The sequence below is a fragment of the Cajanus cajan genome, chromosome 3 (assembly GCF_000230855.2).
Source record: "Cajanus cajan strain Asha chromosome 3, NIPB_CcT2T_4, whole genome shotgun sequence".
Lineage (NCBI taxonomy): Eukaryota > Viridiplantae > Streptophyta > Magnoliopsida > Fabales > Fabaceae > Cajanus > Cajanus cajan.
This window is the reverse complement of record NC_138519.1, coordinates 73,788,930-73,810,028: the sequence shown is the minus strand read 5'-3', so window position 1 is coordinate 73,810,028 and position 21,099 is coordinate 73,788,930. Positions and strand designations below refer to the sequence as shown.

General features: G+C 28.9%; 1 protein-coding gene across 1 annotated transcript; it reads left to right on the top strand.

Annotated features, from left to right (window-relative positions):
* Positions 1 to 9,674: 9,674 nt before the first annotated feature.
* LOC109816896 (agamous-like MADS-box protein AGL80) lies at positions 9,675 to 10,738 on the top strand. The gene is made up of 2 exons (XM_020382046.3): positions 9,675 to 9,799; positions 9,956 to 10,738. Exons 1-2 carry the CDS (start codon positions 9,721 to 9,723, stop codon positions 10,594 to 10,596), a joined length of 720 nt encoding a protein of 239 aa, XP_020237635.2. The 5' UTR covers positions 9,675 to 9,720; the 3' UTR covers positions 10,597 to 10,738.
* Positions 10,739 to 21,099: the final 10,361 nt, after the last annotated feature.

Sequence of the window (21,099 nt, the reverse complement as noted above, 5' to 3'; positions counted from 1 at the left end):
GGCATTGAGAGGCTATATGTCCTCTCCCAAGACACTTAAAGCATTTGATATCACTAGTTTTGCTACTAGAAGTGACAATATTTTTATTTTTCTCATTTTCTTTTTCTTTTTCTTTGCCAAATTTCTTAGAGGTATCAAATTGACCCTCCCTCTTGTAGTCTTTCTTAACATAAGGGCTAGATTGAGTTTTTCCTTTAAAAGAAGATTTTCTCAAATTTTGTTGTTCCACCCTTATACAAAGTTGGACCAAATCATCAAGGTCCCTATAAGGGAGTAACTCAACTCTATCTCTTATGTCAAAATTAAGACCACTTAGAAATCTAGCAATGGTCAATCTTTCTTCTTCCCTTATCCCAGCTCTCATGAGATATAACTCCATTTTTTGCCTATACTCCTCAACACTCATACCCTTTTGTTGGAGTCTTTGGAGCTTATCCATAAGCTCCCTACTATAATAAGAAGGTATGTGCCTTCTTCTCATAGCACTCCTCAACTCATTCCAATAAGTGATGGGAGGATCATTGTGAAGTCTTCTCTCTCTTTCCAAGGATGTCCACCAATACATGGCTTGTCCTTGAAAAGCTAGGGTGGCTAAAGGAACTTTTCTTTCCTCACCTACTTGATGACAAGTGAAGATTTGCTCCACTTTCATCTCCCAATCTAAGTAGGTGTCCACATTATCTTTTCCATGAAAGTAAGGGAGATCAACCCTTGATTCCCTCACTTTGGGTTTTTTAATGACTCTTCTAGGATGGGGTTGGTAATATGCATCAAGGTTTAGGCTATCCTCAGTTTGGCTAGGAGAGTCATTGGAACTCTTTGTGGAACCTTTTGAGGAACTTTTTTGACTTTTGTTTTTATGTAATTTTTTTAAAAGTTTTGTTTCTTGTTGCTTAATCTTTTGAATCTCTTCTTCTAAAGCAAGAAGTTGTACTTCTCTTTCAATCTTTTCTTTTTGTTTTTGAAGTACTTCTTCATGCTTCCAAAGTTTTAGTGCTTCAACCTCCTTGACAATTTTTCTAAAACTTTTAGGAGTATCAAAGTCACACTACTTGGAGAATGATGACTCATGATTAAACAATAAGAATTTGTATGCTATGCAAAAAGGTATAAAATGTTTTTGGGATTTTCTAGGAATGAAAATAACACTTGGAAGTCTAAGTGTACAAGTTGCACTATCAAGGGAGGTGAGCTACAAAGAGCCACTTAATAACCAAGCCTTTTCAAGTGGAAATCACTAAACTCCTTTGTGGTATCTCCAATTCCCCAAAACTTTTCACAAAAATTTTGAATGTTTTTTCACAATTTGTTTGTTTTTTGAGACTAAACTAAACGTGAGCAAGTAAATCTACACAAGTCTAGACGTTTCAAGGCAGCAAAGTAAACAAAATTAAAGTTCAAACACTTGAAGGAAGCAAGGATAATCAACTAGTCGGTTTTCCCTAGGTGGAAGCTTGAAACATATGAAATTTTCAAGCCACTTCCACTAGTACTACACGTGAGAATGCTAACAAGGAGTTAGATATACCTGACCAGCTTCTTAATACTCCCTCCAAGCTTTACAAATTGATTTTAAAATACAAGAGAGATTGCAAAATTTAAACTAGCCTAGAAAGCAATAAATGGCGGTTTTGGTGACCAACTAGTGACGGATTGTTGTGCAAATTTTCCAACACTTAATCAAGTGTTTAATCCGCCACTAATCCTTCAATATGATGCTACTGGACCTGCAAAAGAAACACAACAAAGAGGTTAATGGTGGCTGCCTCACAAGGTGAAAGGAATGGTCACTCAAGTGAAGGAAGTTTAGGAGAAGTTTTGGTCACTAAATTAGGTCAAATTTTTAGGTCTTAGTGTCCAAACTTTTCCTACTCTTTGTTGAGCAATGCTTGATCCTTGAGCAAGGATTTGAGGCCACTTTCAGCACAGGGAAATTATTGAAAGAAAACTAGACAAGCAATAAAAGCACAATTTGGAAAGCTTATACCAAAAGTTAAGAGTAATATGTATATATGACAAGACTCAAAGAGGTTCAACAAGTAAAACTGGAAAATAAGACTCCAAATAAAGCTAGCACTCAGTTAGGAATGTTCCTAGATAGGTACTAGAGTAGATGAACAAAACAAAAAAAATTTGAAAGCAATTGGATAAGTATAGAACAAATAGTAGTCAAAACAAATAACAAGGAATCAAGTGATTTTTCACCAATGTACACCTCTCGGCTTTTTCTATTTAAAATGCTTTCTCTATTTTTTTTTTAATTCTTTCTTTTTCTATATTCAAGTTAAGAGTCCAGAGAGTATATTTGCCTTTTGTTTCAAATTTTTCTAAGATTCCAAGCTATAGAAACCGAGACTACAAGTTAGCCAAAAATTAGGTCAAAATTCAAGTAACTTGAGAAACTAGTGCATTAGTCTTTAGGTTTTGGTTTGGATTCCTTTTGAACTCTTTTTCTTTTGAACTTTAGGTCTTTTCTTTTGATTTAGGCTCTGTTTTATCTCTGTTTTCAGCCTCTAATTTTTTTTAAAATTGAATCCACAAGAAAGAGTGCACTAGAAGTAGAATTAAGCACTTGAAATTTTGAGTCAAAAATTTTTTATAAGATTTTCAATGAAAAGTGATTTGAAAACTTAAGAACACAATAGAAACCTAACTCTAAGGAAACTTGCTAGGACTAATAGCAAATCATGAACACAATAAGGTAAAAGAAAAAGCACATATAGGTAGGCACAAATGGAGTATGACCGAATTAACAATATAGACACAAAATTCAAAATAACACTAGGTTAAACATGCTATTCAAGGAATTTGCAACATATAAAGACTAAACACAAACTTCTAAGACAAAACATAGATTCAAAACCAAAATCTAAATGCAATGCATGAGGTCCAATCACGGACACATACAAGGAATGAAGAGACTCAAATTAAACTCAAAATAAGCACAAGCAAATAGTTCCTAAAACATTGATTGTGGAAGAAAATCAAGAACAATCAACCATGGATCTATGAACACAAAATATGACTTAAAACATATAGATCCGAAGAGAAACTCAAACAAGACAAGGAGAAATACAAGAACACAAGCACGGACACAAAAACAAGATGAAGAACTTATCTCCTTGAAGACCTTGCTCTTGATACCAAAATTGATGGAGGTGAGTAGTAAGAGTGAAGCTCAAACTCTTTCTAAACTCCTCCTAGGCTCGGATCTTCTTCAATGGAGATAGAACACACTTGAAGAACTCGTGAAGATGAAGAACAATCTGCGGAAATGGAAGAAGGAAGCATCCAAGCTCATGAACTCAAAGGATTGCACACTTCAAAGGGAAGGAAAACTAGGTTTTCCTAAGGTTTTTTGAAGGCATTCTCTTAGGTTTTCTCTCTTGAAATTTTCGGTGACTCTTGAGGGAATTGGCTGAAGTATTTGTTCAGGAATTCTCATATATTCAAAAGTGTCTTTACAAGGAGGGAAGAGATACAATTATAGGAGGCAAATTAGGTCAAGCTTGGCGGCAACCAAGTAGGCAAAGTTGGCGCCAAGTTTGAATTTCAAAATTTGAATTTGAAATTCAAACTTTGGCCACTCACATGCTTAAACCAGATTGCTATCTTCATTTAGGTGTCATTTAGGAGTGATTTGAAGTGGATTTGAGCTCACATGGCCGGAACTACTACATGCCATCCATGTGACTCAAATTCATCTCAAATTACCTCTAAATGATGCATAAATGAAACCTAATTCTCCTATTAATGTATTCTTCATATAATCCTAATCTAATGACCGAAATACATTGGTCTAATGAATACAATGAATAGGAAAAAATATAAGAAGAAGAATGAGCCCAATATTGGGTATCAAAAGCCCAAAGCTCAAGAAGCCCAAAATTAAGCCCAAGACACCTAAACCCTAATCTATGCTCAAAATACAAGACCAACAACAAAGTAAATTCCTATACTAAGAAAATACAATTAAACATGGTGTTCAATCAATTAAAACCCAAGTGAGAAGCACCCTAGGCCCACCAAGCCCATTGGGCCCACTAAGCTCTGAAGCAGTCAAATCTTCAAGTAACCTCCTGGCCATTGCTCTAGTGGTTGGGCCTTTAGCCCATGCTCTTCCATCACTTGTGATTTTATAGTTTTTAATAAAGTTGAAGCAATAGCGGGTTATGTATGTTCATCATTTTTCTTGGCATGTTATAGACAGTATGATCTACTTAAATTATGTGTAACGCTTCATGTTTTTCCATTAATAATATTATTTATTTTTATAATTAATTGGCTTAGTGTAAGAAATGTTTTTAGTGTTATGCATGTATGTATATATATAGTTTTATAATTAATTGTTTTATTTTATTATTTAAGGGAAGAGATGTGTAACCTGAGTTAATTGTTTTAACTATTGGTTAAGTGACGAGTTAAGTCTTAAGAGGGGGAGTTGAATAAGTTTTATTTTTACACTCTTAATTATAATTTCTTTCTCGTATGCTTACGCTTTGAAGAACTGGAAGAACCAAAACTCGTGGAAAATCATCTTAGAGATTCACATCCTTCATCTAGTATCCACCAAGGTAGGGGTGGAGTGAGTAGTCTCACTTTGGGCACTGGATATATGTTGAGTAATGAGATTGACTTTAATCTCTTCTTTATTGGATGCATTGTATGAAAGGGGAAATCCCAAATTATGTTATCTTATGTTTCTGTCTTTCATGTGATTTTTCAGTACTCTAATTGATTTTATATATTAACTTGTGTGTATGTTTAATTTCATGTGCCAAAATAATAAATCTTGTGGATCTTAGATTGTTTATGGGTTCCTACGAGAATCCTAATTAAGGTGCGTTTTGGTGTTTGTATGATGAATTGGTATGACCATGTGAATGTATGTAATTTTTACCTTTCAAAAGTGTAATATGACCTTTGAAATGCTTTATCAATTGAAATTGCAAAATAGATGAGTTACACTTGTTGTATGGAATTCACGTTTTTTTACTATGTTGCATTTTTTACTCGACATCGGGTACCACTTGGGGCTTGTTGGGCATCGTTGTGGCCAAGAGTAGAGTTTGTTCTCTATGTCATTTGCGTTGGGCATGGATTGGTCCATGCTAGGTATGGGAGTTTTAGGGGACCCCTATGGTGTTTTCGTTGAGCGCATGAACATTATCATGCTAGATGTGATCTATCCCAAGAGCAACATGTGCTATCTAGACCTCGAGCATAGGGTGATCATCATCAAGTGTCACTATGCATATCGAGATTGTTTGTTCTAATTGGGATGCATCTTGTAATTGTAATCCTTATGTCGTTTGACACTAATATCTAATTGTGGTATATGAACATGTTATTGATACAATTGTGAGTTATGTTTGAATTGAACAATGTGCACTAACATTGGTACAGTTGTTGCATATGGATCCTATAAGGGCCACATTATGAAAAGTTAAGCCAAGGCTTAGCCATGCATTGAACATGTGATGATTGATAATGGATATACTATTGTGGAAATGGTTGTGATAACATGGTGTGATATCGAGTCTTATGACATGCATGATATCCATAGTTATTGTTAGGTGAGTACGATATATAATACACTCCCAAGAAAGGCTTCCTTGTGTAAAAGCTTAGGGTTTCATAACCTCAAAGATAGTTGAGTTTGGGAACTTCCAATTTCACCCATTGTGTGTATGGGATGGGACTTGTGCAAAATAGTTATCCCAACAAGACCTTAATTAGTGTATCTCTTCCTAGTGTAAAGTGTTATGAGAGTGTAACCAAACATGATCTCCTATGCTACTCTGTGTGTTAGCATATGGCGATGCACCACGGTGTATTCGTTAGGCACCTCATGCATTTACTATAGAGTCTATGTCCATTGTATTAAATGTGTGAAGTGAAATTGTATAGTGGCATTATTGATGCCTTGTAGTGGAATATATTATATTAAAACTTGTGATGTACCTTGTTGTTATATGATAAGTTGTCATATTATGTTGTGTTTTTGTGATGTTTTAGTTGTTTTACTTTTTTCTTGTGTTTTGGTTATTCGGCTATAGTCTACGCCATGAGACAAAGTGAGATATTTCTCACTCTCTATTTCTTATATTTGTTCTATTTGGATGTTGTCACAGGTGAAACTAAATATGATGTTGGAGATGAGACTTAGACCTTGCTTTGGGTTTATGCTCTGATAAAATATGATATCTAGGCTTAAATAGGATTTGATTATGTTTTGTTCATGTTTAGGACAATTGTTAAATTCTTTGTTGACTAGTAACTTTAATTGACATTTAGTTTAGTCTTTGGTTTCTAGTTAGTTGTAATGTGATATCTCTACTTCATACTTGATTTTATTCTAGTTGATTTTCTTTTCATAAACTCCTTTCCTTTCAAATTACTTCATTATTATGCTTATTAATGTATGCAAAGTAAAGGGTGTGACATTATGTATAACAAAAGAGTAAAATACGTTATCATTCAGTGAGAGATAAGAATACTATATTGTCTTTTTCTTTTATGTTAAAATATAAAATTTATTATCTTTATATGTTTAAATATAAAATAAATTTCACTTTTATCTTTTTAGAGATAATAATATTATATTATCAATTTTTAATTATATTAAAATATATAATTTAATGTGTTTATCCGAACAATATTCATTATAAGAGTTAAGAGTTTAAAATATACTTTTAATTAAAATATATTTTAAAATATTTTATTTCATTATCATTTATTTACTTGATAAAACTTATAAAAATATATAATTAAATTTAAAATAATTTATTAAAATAATAAAATAAATTGAAACTGTTAAATAAATTATATATGTATACTTTATATATATAATATAAATTAATATATATATATATATATAAGTATTAAATTTGTAATAATTATATTTTATTTAAAAGAAATTTAAATATAAATATATTCATTTAAAATTTTTATGTTTAATATATATATTTTTAGCATTATATTTATTAAATATGACAAATTTCTATATTTAATAAAATACTTTATTAATATCATAAATTAAATAATAATTAAATACTTATATAATACTTTTACTATTTATAATTAATACAATATAATAAAAATACTACTTTTTAAAAATATTTATAAAAATATTACTTCAACCGCATTGAATAAATACTATCATAATACTTGTGTTGATTTTATTTTACTTATGTGTGTGCAATGATTAAAAATATTTTTAAACATATATTTAATTTTTAAAAAATAAAATAATAATTGAATATATAAATTAAGAGATAAATCGTTAAAGTGTAACATATTTGTATTTGTTAAGGAGGAAAATGTTTATTATTACCTTTGTTCTTATATATAAAACTCAATTATACATAATTTACCAAGATTAAGAAAAGTAGTTAATAATAATAAGTTTGTTCTATTTATATATTTTTTTTTAAAAAAATTAATTATATTTATACCACTTCTCTTTTCTTAATACTTATATATTATTTGACCAATTACAATGTATATCTAATACTATTTTTTTCTCTTAATTAGTATTCATCTTTATTCTAACCAATTAGAACGTATTTTCTTTAAAGAGTTTATAATAAAAGGACTTTATCAAATTAAAAGAACATATTTTAATTAAGAATATTTTAGTCTAAAAATAATTAATATAATAATATAATATAAATTAGATTTTATATAAAAATAAAAGAAAATATAATATTCACACCTCTTAAAAGAAAAGAATATAATTTACTCAAATACAAGTGTGTTTTAGGTTGCTCTTTTATACTTCTACTATATTTTGCCTTTTATATAGATTGTGGACATGATTTAAGAACAACACTGAAAATTCAATGTTCATTTTCTTATTAGAGTATTGATCCTACATATATCATTTTGATATATGACTTTGTATTATGTTAAAGTACTCGTCCCAAAATAATTCCAATAATATTGTGTTATAAAAAAATGTATTTTTTTTATTCATCAAAATTATAAAAACAACATTAAAGTTAGAACTTAATATTTTTGCACTCTGTCATTTCTCCATCAATAATAGAAATAGAGTCAACCACAGTTACAGAACAAAAACTAATTTAATCTATCATCCAGTGACTTGACATATGTAACAGAACAAAAAAACAAATCATCATGGCATTTATGAAGATAAGTTGAAACGTGCTTCACCCCTTCTTCCCATTATCTGTCAATGGTTTTCTTTTCTGTGAAAATTATCTGTCAATGGTGGAATGGCCTATTTCAAAATTACTAATATTAATGTAATTAACACAAATTTCATGTAATAAATGAATTATTGTGATTTATATTTAATAATTAATTAAATATTTAGAGCAATGTCAAATTATATTTAAAATAATAATTCATCAATTTTATATTTATTAATTGTCAAAATGCTGTTATGTAAACTAAATTATACAAAACATTTAATGTCGGCCCTAAAATGTAAGTGATTCAACACTTAATCATTATTACAATAACCAAATTGAAAATCATCTGCAAAATATAACACCCAACTAATTAAATGTACTAAAAAAACTAAATAGGATTTGAATAAACAAACAATTGAGCAAATCAATAATACTATAAGAAAATTGACTTGTAATGATTGAGAAAAACTGTCTCTAAAAATAAAGAACTTAAAAGTAAATATCCATCTTATATTGACCCATAGTTTTGATCCTTACAATCTAAGCCAACTTAGTAAAAATTTTCAGTAGTGTAATTCACCAAAAAAAAAAAAAAAAAACGGGTTAACGGTGTTTTTATTCCTAAAAAATTTCAAAGTTTAAAAAATGTACAAATTATACTTTCTTTTTTTCCTAACAAGGACCAAAGTTTGTGTATTTCAAAAAATGTAGGGACTATTTCATAAAAATTAAAAAAAAAATCATAGTTATCAATTATTATATTTTCAATTGTATATTTATATGGGGACTATTTCAGGACAAAATTAATTATTATTTTTACAATATGTACTTTTATTTACCCAATTTATAAACATATATAATTTTTATTGAGATTTTATTAGTATAAAATATTCATTGATTTTAACAATAATTATTTCTTGTCAAAAAAACTTAATTAATCACTTTTAGTGAGATATTTTCTTTCAATTAATTTTTTTTTCTCTATTTACAAAACTCAAATCATAGGTCTTATTTAAGGATTTAAGTCTGGTTTCACTTGAATCAGTGACATGTTGATAATTGATAAATACTTTATATATATGCTTATCATAAATGAGAAAGAAATATATAATAGTGAAAGTTATTATCGAATTAATAATAATTTTAATATAGACGGGGATATTAATTATATTTTTCGATTGTATCTTATCCTCTTAAACGGACAGATAAAAAATACAGATAATATTAACTTGGATATCAACTTGAAAATCTCATATTTACTTTATATCTTTCATATATGTTAAAGCATTTAAAAATTATTTTATTGTAAAATCTCTCTGATTTTTCATTATACATGAATTTAATTACCATTTTTTTGTGTTAAAGCAATGTATAGCATGAACCTTAATTTAGTAATGGGAATCTCTAATAAATGCATCGCAAGACTTTCCCTAATTTCATTCCAGTTACATTTTAATTTTTTTCTATATAAACAACTGAGGACAGAACGAGAAAGGCACATCAAATCAACATTTCCAGAATTTCTCTCTTGTTCCTTCTTTGCTCTCTTTTTATCACTATCATGGCCAGAAAGAAGGTGGACCTTACCTACATAGCCAACGACTCGAAGAGGAAGGCAACGTTAAGGAAAAGGAAAAATGGTTCAAAAATTGCTTCTCTTTAATTCTTTTTAACTGTGTACTATTAGTTCATTTGTGTATCATGTACATTTACCATTTTAACACAAGTTTTCAATTCCTAATCATTTCTCAGTTTCTCTCATTTCTTCTTTTGGATATCTTGAATGCTCCTAACAGGTTTGATCAAGAAAGTTGATGAAATCAGCATCCTTTGCGGCATTGAAGCATGTGCTATAATTTATGTTCCGGAAAACCCTACACCTGAGGTTTGGCCATCTGATTGGGGGGTTCAGAATGTGCTTTCCAGGTTTAGGGGAGTGTCTGAACTGGAACAAAGCAAGAAAATGTTGAGCCAAGAGAGTTTCCTGAGGCACAGGATCATCAAGGCTCAAGAGCAGTTGAAGAAACTAAAGGCTGAAAATAGGAAGAAGGAGATGACCCTTAACATATACCAGTACTTTAATGCTTCTGGAAACATTTTTGATAGTGCCAACATGATTTATCTGAATGATATCGCACACATGACCACTCAAAACTTGCAGGAAATTGACAGAAAAATCAATAGAGACCAACAACCCCAAGACCAAGAGGTTGTGGCACCGGTTGTTCCAGAAGGAGGGGAAATCATGGCTCAGCAGGGAGAACAAGCACAGCTTGTGAATGATCATGTGCAAGTGCCTGAGGCCAATAATGTGAATGCTGTTGGAAACCAGGATTGGCCTGTGGAAATGATCAATGGTGCTGATGGGGACCAGATGTTAATAACAATGGATGATGTTAATCTTCCAAGTGGTTGGCTTAACCAATATATCCCTTGAAAAAATTGTGTTCTTCTTGGGATGATTTGGTTTCAATAGTTGTTTTGTTTCTCTTGTTTGAACCGTTCGGTGTTTGTTGTCTTTGAATGTGTCTATGTTTAGACACTGAAATAATATTAATGATATTTGGACTTGTTGCTCATGATCAGTGTATTTTAAGGATTCAGCTATCTTTCAATTATGCAAAAATCTCAATTGTTTACATTTTCGTACTTTGAAAGAATTTGCATATATATTTGAAGGAAGTACTCTTTGATATATTTAATTATTTATCAATATAAAGGTATAATTATATATAAAATGCATTTTTTTTTTGTTCTAGACAATTTGAATTATACCAGTTGTTTTATCTGTCTATTGTATAAATTGATTAAATTTCAATTCTATTCCATGTCCATCATGCGGGTTAGACTTGCTCAAGATCTAAACACTGCTTTTTTGAAATTTTCAGATTGTATTCATATGAATCTTATGATCTTTGTAACGTGTCCAAGCACTAGCCGCATCCATATCAAAGGGATTAACCATGAATCACTGATAAAACACCTAGATAAAATAATGGCATCCTTTTATTAGTTAAGTTCTTTCTATTAAGTGTGCATCATTTCATCAGTACATTAAAAGCTGCTAGTGTTCTTACTAACTTAAAGCATCAAATTAATGTCTTTATATATGCCTGTCTTGTTGCCATACTGCAAATTAAAAGAAAGCCACTGAAAGAAAAAAAAATGAGAAAGACTCGTACAACTCAATTTGAAACAATTTGAATTTCAAAATCAACAGAATTTGTAAAGAGTTTATATTCAAAAAGAGTTACACACAATGCAAATTTGAATTGTACTAAAAAGATTAATAATTTCTCATAATTTTTTTTGCAGATTATAAAATTGATAAAAGACTATGCTGAAATTAGAAAGAAAAAAGAAATATTTATATTGAAAATATAATGATGGCTTGGACTTTTTTTAGGGGCCTCATTCTATATTAATCAAATAAGGCAAAGAGCAATATTTTACAATGTATACAGTAGACATGGTTCTAAATTGTGGTAGCGGTTGCGATTGTGGCCACTGTAGTCGTGACTATTATGTCTACTGCAATGCGAGTTATAACCGTTGCGGTGTGAAATTATTATATACGTGCATGAATATAAATAAATAATTAGATATTTTTTTCTTTATTTTTTTACTCAAAATCTCTTTCTTCATTTTTTAAAATACATCATACACATTTTAATATTCTAACTAATTATCATTAATTGTCTTTCTTTTTCCATTAATATCCCATGTGACCAAATTTTTTAGAATAGAAGATTAAGATTTGAATCTATGTATGTATTTTGACAAAAAAAAATAGAATAAAATGATGTTATGGATATTGCATGCAGTTGTATTGTGATTATATTACGGTTGAATTGAAAAATTTTAAGTAATTTAAAATCACACTATAATTGCGAACCATTGCGATTGTGATGAACACCGCAACAACAATATTACGATTGCAATTACGGTTACAGACTGCAATTTAAAACCTTGAGTAGTAATGAGAAAAAATTATTTTACCATATATTTATAAAAGATTTTAATTTGTGCATAATGGTTAAATCCACAATGACTACTAGATTTTAATTCTTTTATAATTAGTAAAATCAATAAATATAAAAGGCGGGTTTGAGTAAGAATTGAAATTAGCTAGTGAAAACAAAGATTAAAAAACCATGAATTTAAAATTAATGAAGCTTTTTCTATTAAGCAAATAGAATTACATTATTGAGTAAATTGAACTTTAGCACAAGATATGATAAACCCCAAAAGGAAATGATTGATACAACATGACCTCAAATCAATATCAATCAAAGAAAAACCCTTAGCAGCAAAACATGTAAATATGTGTAAAGCTTACAATATGAATGGTAATTGGTTTGACATCAACACCTGCACATGATTCTCTATATATAAAGGATAATTCTAAATAAGAATTTAACTGCAAAATGTGCAAGATAGGAACCTAATTTTCTATATATGATTGCACAAAATTGAACCATTACTACATGACAGTCCACAAAAGCAAGATCAATATGAATTACCAACATGACTATATGAACCATATAAGCAAGGCCATTGTCAGAGGTTTAACAATTATTATATTACCAATATTGTCACAATCTTTAAAATCCTTCTTCTAAACTCCATTTCAATATTTAAATGCACATATCTAAATTCTGCACCTTCATTAAACTGAGAAGTTCTCCACTTTCCTCATATTTGTCATCAATGCTATTTGGAGACCTGAGAACTTAATAATAGAAACTTGCATTTGTGCTTTCAGTTGACTGGAGCAGGCTCATATAAGCTGTCCTCTGCACTTTCATAATTATCTAAATAATCCTCACTTGCAATTCTTCTATTATTTTCTGCTTCAATCACCTCTTGTGCATCTTGTACATCCATTCCTTCAGTCATGTTTTCAGACAAATTGTGTTTAAACCCATCTTCTGTATCCTATTCTTCAACATTTGTATCATGTCTTTTTTTTATATTATAAATATCATTTGCCCTATTTAAAAAAAAAAAAAATGAGCCTCTGACATACCTTCAGTACCAGTGTTAATAGCCTCTTGATCATCATCAATATCATGCTCATACACAAGTATCAACCTTACCATTGACTCGAACCATGATGCACAAGTCAAATATGTCGGTGTCATTCTCCAATGCAACTCATTATCCTTTCCTCTCTCCGAGCAGTACTAGTACATGTTTTAATACTTCTAATATATATAACAACCTAAGAGACATTACCATAACTAGTGCCTATATTTATAGAAAACGTAGAATATTCTAAATTGAAGTTCTTATCAAAAGAATGTGTAGCAGAAGATGATATCAATATTGTTGGAAATTGAGAATTTTCCAACTATAATAAAATATTTTAAAGTTTGGTAGTTTTATATTTTATTTGTAAGTTTAGTTAAAGATTTTTTTTATATTTTATTCAAAAAAAAAAAGTAAGTTGTGGTTACATATAAATGATGCTTATTTTCTATGTATTCAAATTTTTTTTTGCCTTACCAAAAATTAAAGATTTGTTAATTTTAACATTTAAACACTTATTGTAACAATTTCAATATGTAAAAAAATTGAATTGATAATCAAAATATATCGTATCAACTTTTGGTCCCTTTACATCTTTATATGCAGATGTTGGTTTCTTCCAAAAGCATTTCTAGAACATCCGATACTAGAGTTTGCTAGTTGTTAAGAGTGCTCACTAACGCCTTGAAGGCACATCCAAGATGATATCAAATTATACACCTGTGCAAAATCCAATATCACCAAAAACCTGAAAATCAGCAAGTTTCCACGTCATGCAACATCTCAAACAACATCTATATAACATATACAACACAAATTCATCATCAAAAATAACATGCAACTAAAATTGATAACCAATCAATCATGAACCTCCATGAACACCATAAACACTCAAAACCTATGGACAACCCCTTTCAACTTCATCATTAAACTCAATCAACAAAAGCAAGCAACTTATAATCAACATTTCACCTCACAACATGCTCAAGAATCCAAATCATAACTTCCCTTACCTCTTGGAGACTCAAATCCGCAAAAGGAAAAGAGAAAGAACTTCGTACGATAATGATTCAAATCTTTCACCTTCACAAGCTCAAATTCCAACCCAGAACCCACTTGAATCAGCTGAGGAAAGAGCAGAAAAGATCTCTCTCTAGCTTTTCTTTAGAGTTCTAGAAAACATGAGTTATGAACTTCCTTTTGAAAAGTTTTCCTTTTTATACCTTTCCTGAGTCAATTCCGCTTATCTCTGATCCAACCACACCTAGAGATCGACTTGCTCTCAAGGTCTTTCAACCCTAAAGCTCTCAGCAATAACCGTCAAATCAAATAACAAGATTATGAGATGACAATGTTACAATCAACCTAGTGATGATTGAGATAATATGTGTATAATCTTAAGTTCGAACCTTGTTATTAATTTAAATTTTATGGATAAAAATATCTAATACAACAAACAAAAAGTCTTGAATTAGTAAAATAGAGTTCATACCTGTGCCCAAAATAAAAATTGCTCATTCTTTTGAAAGGACAACATTCACACAAATTTGAAAGTTAAAGAATCAAAATGAATTATTTAAAATATAAAGAACCAAAAGTATAATTTAATCACTTTTTTTTCTTTAACTTGATTTATAAGGCATATGATAGATTCCTGTAATAAATTTTAATGAGAAATAATATCAATACATTCTCTAACACATTTTTTTTAGATAAATTTTTTATGTTTAAATGTGTTTGATCTATATAATACTTTTTTATTTTGATCCTTATAAAATTATTTTTTTAAATAGTCTTCATAAAATTTGTCCTTTATATTTTGATCCTTGTTATTTTATTTTAGTCCTTGTAATTTGCTTTTTTTTTCTCTGTGTAATATGTAAGCAATTTTTTTTTAGTCCGTACTAGTTGTTTTCAAAAGGATTATGTCAAAATGAATAAAATATTATAAGGACTAAAATGAAAAAAAAAATATATTATAAATAAATAAATAAAAATTGGGTCTCACTCATGATTTTTTAATTTATGATAAATTTTAACTAACATTAAGAAGTGTGTCACTAACATTAAACAATTTTTAATTTGAAAAATAAATTAGTTAAAGTATATATGGTGTGTTTATGGGAAAGTGTTTTTTTTCTCCCAATTTTCAGCTGTTTTGATGAGAGGGAAAAATTATTTGTGAAATAAGCTACTTGTTTAGAAAATTAGCAGAAATCTATGAACAACATTTTTTTTTTAAATAAGTTGTTTTCATGAATTTAAAAATTTGAAGCTTGTAATTATTTTTTAACACCTTTTCTTCTAAACCAGGTTTACTATGTAAAATCTAATATTTTATGTTGTACCTAAACAAAATTAAATATCTTAAAATTACTATTCAACAAACTTGTTCAAATAAAAATTTATTATAATCAATTATAAAATAATTAATTACAGACATAAATATTGATTATTAATGTAATTTTAAATTTAAGAGCTTTTACAGAAGAAAATAATAAATTTTAAATTTTAGTTATAAATCAAAACATTTATTATTAAAAAATATGTATTATTGAAAATTAAAACATTTAATATAAAATATTTATTGATTAATGAAAAATATTAAACATTAAATATATTAATTAACATGTAGTTTATTGTTTAATATATTGTATAAAAATTTTAAAAATATATTTAATTATTATTGATTCAATTACAATTACAGTGATAAATTTCAATGTAGTTCAATCTTGTTGGTGACCAGGTTTTTTTTTCTTCTATACCAATTATTGGTTTAATTACAATGTCTTTCTTTTGAGTATTCCGAATATTTAACGTCGACATATCATTAGTTATGTTAATTAATCCCCGCAATAAGTGGTAACAGGTTTAATTTTAAAATGTTATTTATTCGATGGTAAATAAGCATGTGTTTATTTTTAAGTATAGGTAAAAATTAATAGGTTTAATTAATCATCATATCAGTATAAATCATTTTTTATTGTTCGCTAATTCTAATGTGTTCATTTTTTATTGTTTATATATATATATATATTACATAATACTTTATAATTAGATGTTAGTTTAAAATTATTTTATATTGATAATTATAATTCTTTTTCTCAAAATTAATTACTATTAATTAAAAATAATTAACTAGGTATCGTACCAAAGAATTTTTGGGTTTTTCCCTTATTACATATAAATGAGGAATTTTATTAATTACATTAATTTCTCTTTAAATTGAAATACTTGATAATATATATATAATGATTAAGTATTCATCTGTCATAAATTTTACTCTTTTTACAAATAGATATTTTAAACTTTAATTTTATTGTAATTGATTCTTAAATTTTATCTAATTTTTAAATTAATATCATAAACTTTAATTTTTTTCCAAAATTAATCTTTAAATTTTATTTTTTTAAAAAAAATAAACACCATCAACTTTAATTTCATTTTAATTGATATTTACTATTTATATTTTTTTAAAGTAACTTTTTTTTATCAATTTAGAATTAAATTATTTATCTTAAATTCAAATCATTCAAATAATAACAATATGAATTTAGAAAGAAAGAAAAAAAATAATAATAAAAATAATAAAAACAATAAAAAAATCTATTTGACTTTTTCTAATTCTAATTTTTATCATGTTTCAATACTTAAAAAAAGTGATATAAAAAATAAAATTATTAAATAAGTGTGATTTAAAATAAATAAATGATTGATATTTCTTCTTTCTTAATAGTTTAATCTCAATATAATATAAGAGATGATTATTTATAATAAGAAATAAAAATTTAAAAAATTAATTGAGATGAAATTGAAATCAAATTGTTTATTTGTAAGAATGGTAAAATTTAAGGTCGATTATAGCACAATTAAGTGTGTGGTGTTTATTTATTAATAAGATGAAATTTAAGGATGAATCAAGATAAAATTAAAGTTTTCAGTATTTATTTACAAACGAAATAAAGTTTAAAAAAATTAAGTATTTTTTCTCTAAAAAAATATAATAATTATTATATAGTACTATTAATGTAATGCTAATTAAAAATACTCCGTGGCTTGTTGAGAACGCCATTAGATGTGAAAATGGCATGACCACACAAAACGTACATTGAGTTTAGGCTAATAAGCTACGTTTTTTGAGGTAATACCACACTTAGGATTTGTTTGGATAATTTAAAAAAAAAAAACACTTATAAAAAAATTATAAATAAATTGAAATAATTTTTTTCATAAACTAAAACTAGTTTATGTATAAATTAAAATTTTTTTGGAGAAGTTAAAAAAAAAAAAAGAATTTCTACAAATTAGTTTGTGTAACATTCTATTCTAATTTTTGAATAATAATAAGGTTGTTTAATTATTGTTTATTTTACTGACTTGATTAATTTAATTAATTGGATTTGTAAAATAAATGAGGGTTTTTTATATAATAAAATATATGATCTTTGGTGTTAATGAGATAAATTGGGTTTGAACCCTAGAAGCCCAATCCGATGAATAACATATAATAAGAGAGGAGTTTAGAGCCTTATGCTTCAATTCATAAGGTTTTGCTTATGGTGCTTGAAAAAGAGGTTGCAAAGGATATTTTACTAGAGAACCTTGAGGACCACACCCTTTCACATCAAAGATTAGGCCTGAGCACGGGGCGGGTTCAGACGGTTTCGGGTAAAAAATATTCAGCCCAATTCAAACCGACTCAAAAAAAAATTAATCCATTTTCGACCGTATAAGTGTTTCGGATTTGTCGGGTTTGGGTTTGTCGGGTATCCGGTTCATTGGATCGGATTAGTCGGATTAAGGGATGATAGGGCCCTGTTTTCGTGTCTCTGTCTGACGAGCAAAGCAGAAACGAAGGAGCATCTTCCAATCTGGTCTAGAATCTCATACTCCTCCATTTTCACTTCAACACAACATAGAGAGAAAGGAAATAAGAAAGAGGAAGTAAATGCAAGAGCAGAAAAGGAGCGTTAGACCACCTTACCTTTCTAATGTTCTTGTTCTTATTTGAATTCATCTTTTCAACTTTCTTTTTTCAGTTTCCCTTTCCATTCTTTTCGTTTCTTCTGCCCCTCTCAAATATCCATTACCCGCATTTTATCTCATGCACCCAATTTAAATAAAAGTATAAAATATTAACGCAGGTGGGTTGAGGAATCAGATTTGCCATTATAGAATCCTAACAACTCGCAAAACACTACCTTTCATTTTCAATTATATGCAGAAGGTTTCGCGGCGTTGCGACGTTAGGGTTTCAGTTTCTCGTATAAGAAATAACATACTTTTTAATTGTTATCTATCGGTCGGGTATGGATACCGACAGATTTAAATATTTTAACCCGAACCCGACCAACAAAATCCGTTTTAAACCGAGCTAAATAACCCGCAAAATCAGAAAATTCAAAAATAACCGACCGAACTACAAAATTGACCACGGATAATTCCGGTTTCGGTCGGTTCGAAACGTCTTGGTCACGCCTATCAAAGATCATCATTTGAAGTTGGGAGGAGTGAGATTATCTTCACATGACATGTATGAGAGTTGTCATGAGTTATAATTGAGAGTCTAAAAGTTAGGAGTTAAAAGAATTTGATTTTGTGTCGAGAGTTGTACGAGTTTTTGAGTTATATTGAGCTATTTATATGTCAAAACTAAGTCTAAGGTTATGCTTACTAGAGTGAAATTTTACGTTTGGTCATTTGTGAAGTCTAGACTTAGTTTAGTAAGCATTAAGGTTAAGTGATGCCTAGCTTGATGTCATTTGTTTGTTGTGTTGTGTTATGTAATAAAGTTCATGCATTCATGCATATTTTGTTTGAAGGTATGATTGTGAATCTAATTATTCGGAAAATCTCTATGATCTTTTACCTTGGCCTCATAGATTTTAATAATGGGAAACCTCTTATCAACACATGTAATGAGTGACAACCATGGATAGTTATAAAACCCTTATTATAGCTCCTAATGAATCTTTGTGCTAGCGGGAGTGGGTGTGTTACTTACCCATTGTGTGGTAATCTTGTTTATATGTACTCCTAAGCTACCTTATATGTGTGTTGTGCTAAGAATTAATGATATCATATGCATATAGAATAAAAAACATAAGAGTTCATGTGTTAAAAGTCTTGAGTTGTTTGTTTGGACATGTTTGAGCTATAATCTTGTGATGTGTTTTTAGATGTTACCTAACCTTCTTATATGTGTCTTAACACGTGTGAAAATTATTCTCACTCATATTTTCCTTGTTGTTTGTTGTTGTTATTTAGGTTGAATGTCACTTTCAATTGAGAATGACATTGAGTATGATGAGCATGATGAGTCTGTAAGAGATGAAACTTATGTTGGTTTTACTTTAAGAACATGTAACATCAGGAACAATGTTATTAGCCTTTAGCATTTAAGTTTTATTTGAATTTAAGTTAGTTTTATAAACTTTTGTATATAGGTTGTTTTAGTGTTTATTAACTTTTTTATTTTCATTTCTTTGTTTATGAGAGTTCTGTTTTGCTAAATCGGGGATGTGAGTCCTTTTATCCACTTGTTGACGTAATAGTTTTAATTATTAATTGTCATGTTGTCATTTATCTTTAAATCGTTCCAAATTAAATATACTTAACTGTAGAGTTTGATGAGCTATTGAAAGGTAGACATTTTGTTAGTATAAATAATACAAATTAATTTTTTTAAATTATTCCCAACTACATAGTCTCACACTTGTACAAATTAATAGATCATTTTATTCCAATATGTTTAGACTATTACAAACTCAAATAATTTATTGAAGATCAATTCTTATAATTTATCATAAATTTATGTATGTATTATTCAATCCTCATAAAACATAATCCCATTATTTTCACTATTATATTGTGCAATAAGTAAAAATGATTTTAATTTTATAAATTAGAATTTTTTATATGGATATTTTTTATTTATATATTACTGTATGTAGTGAAAATTAAGTTAGGCTTATATAAAAACTTTCATATGAAATAGGTATTAAAACAAACTAACATATCAAAATAAACTTGCGGTTTATGCTTGTTAGACTACATATAAATAAATAAATAAAAAGTCTATGACCATTATAACAAGTCAACTTTAGATCACAAAAAATTACTCTTTTATGATATATAATTTTTTATGACATGACAATTTGAACATTTTGTTGATATTATTAAAAAAAAATTGTCATATAGTGACACACCAATAGTGACACGATACGTGTCACTAAAAACTACTTTTATCCACACAATAAATATAATATATGTTAGTATATTATTAAAAAGTGTAGGTATAGACATGGTGACACGCAAAATATGTTGTTAAATCTCATTTAAAATTAACACTAAAATTATATGTAGTTGTTCCAGTATGCGTAAAAATCTCACATCACTTAGGAGTCGAGACTAAGATTAGTTTATAAACACCCTCCCTCCTTAACTCATCGAGGCGCCTTTTAAAGGACAAAATCGTGAAGGCCCAACGAGCACCAAAGCGGACAATACCTCGGATGTAGGTGACCCTAACGATGACAACGGACTTACGATAAGAACATTGGCACTACAAGGAGGGCCTAGGTCACTTTTGCCCCTTAGCATCGATTGAGGAACTTGTTTTAGTATGCCTAAAAGTCTCACATCGCTTAGGAGTCGAGCTAAGATTAGTTTATAAACACCTTCTCTCCTTAACCCACCAAGGTGCCTTTTAAAGGACAAAATCGTGAAGGTCCAACGAGCACCAAAGCGGACAATATCTCGGATGTAAGTGACCCTAACGATAACAACAGACTTATAGTAGGAACATGTATTATATATATGAGACTCACACATTCACAAAGACTAACTTTAGCATCAGAGTCTCTTTTGCAGGTACCATCCCCATCTCGGCACAACCTACGTACCCAGG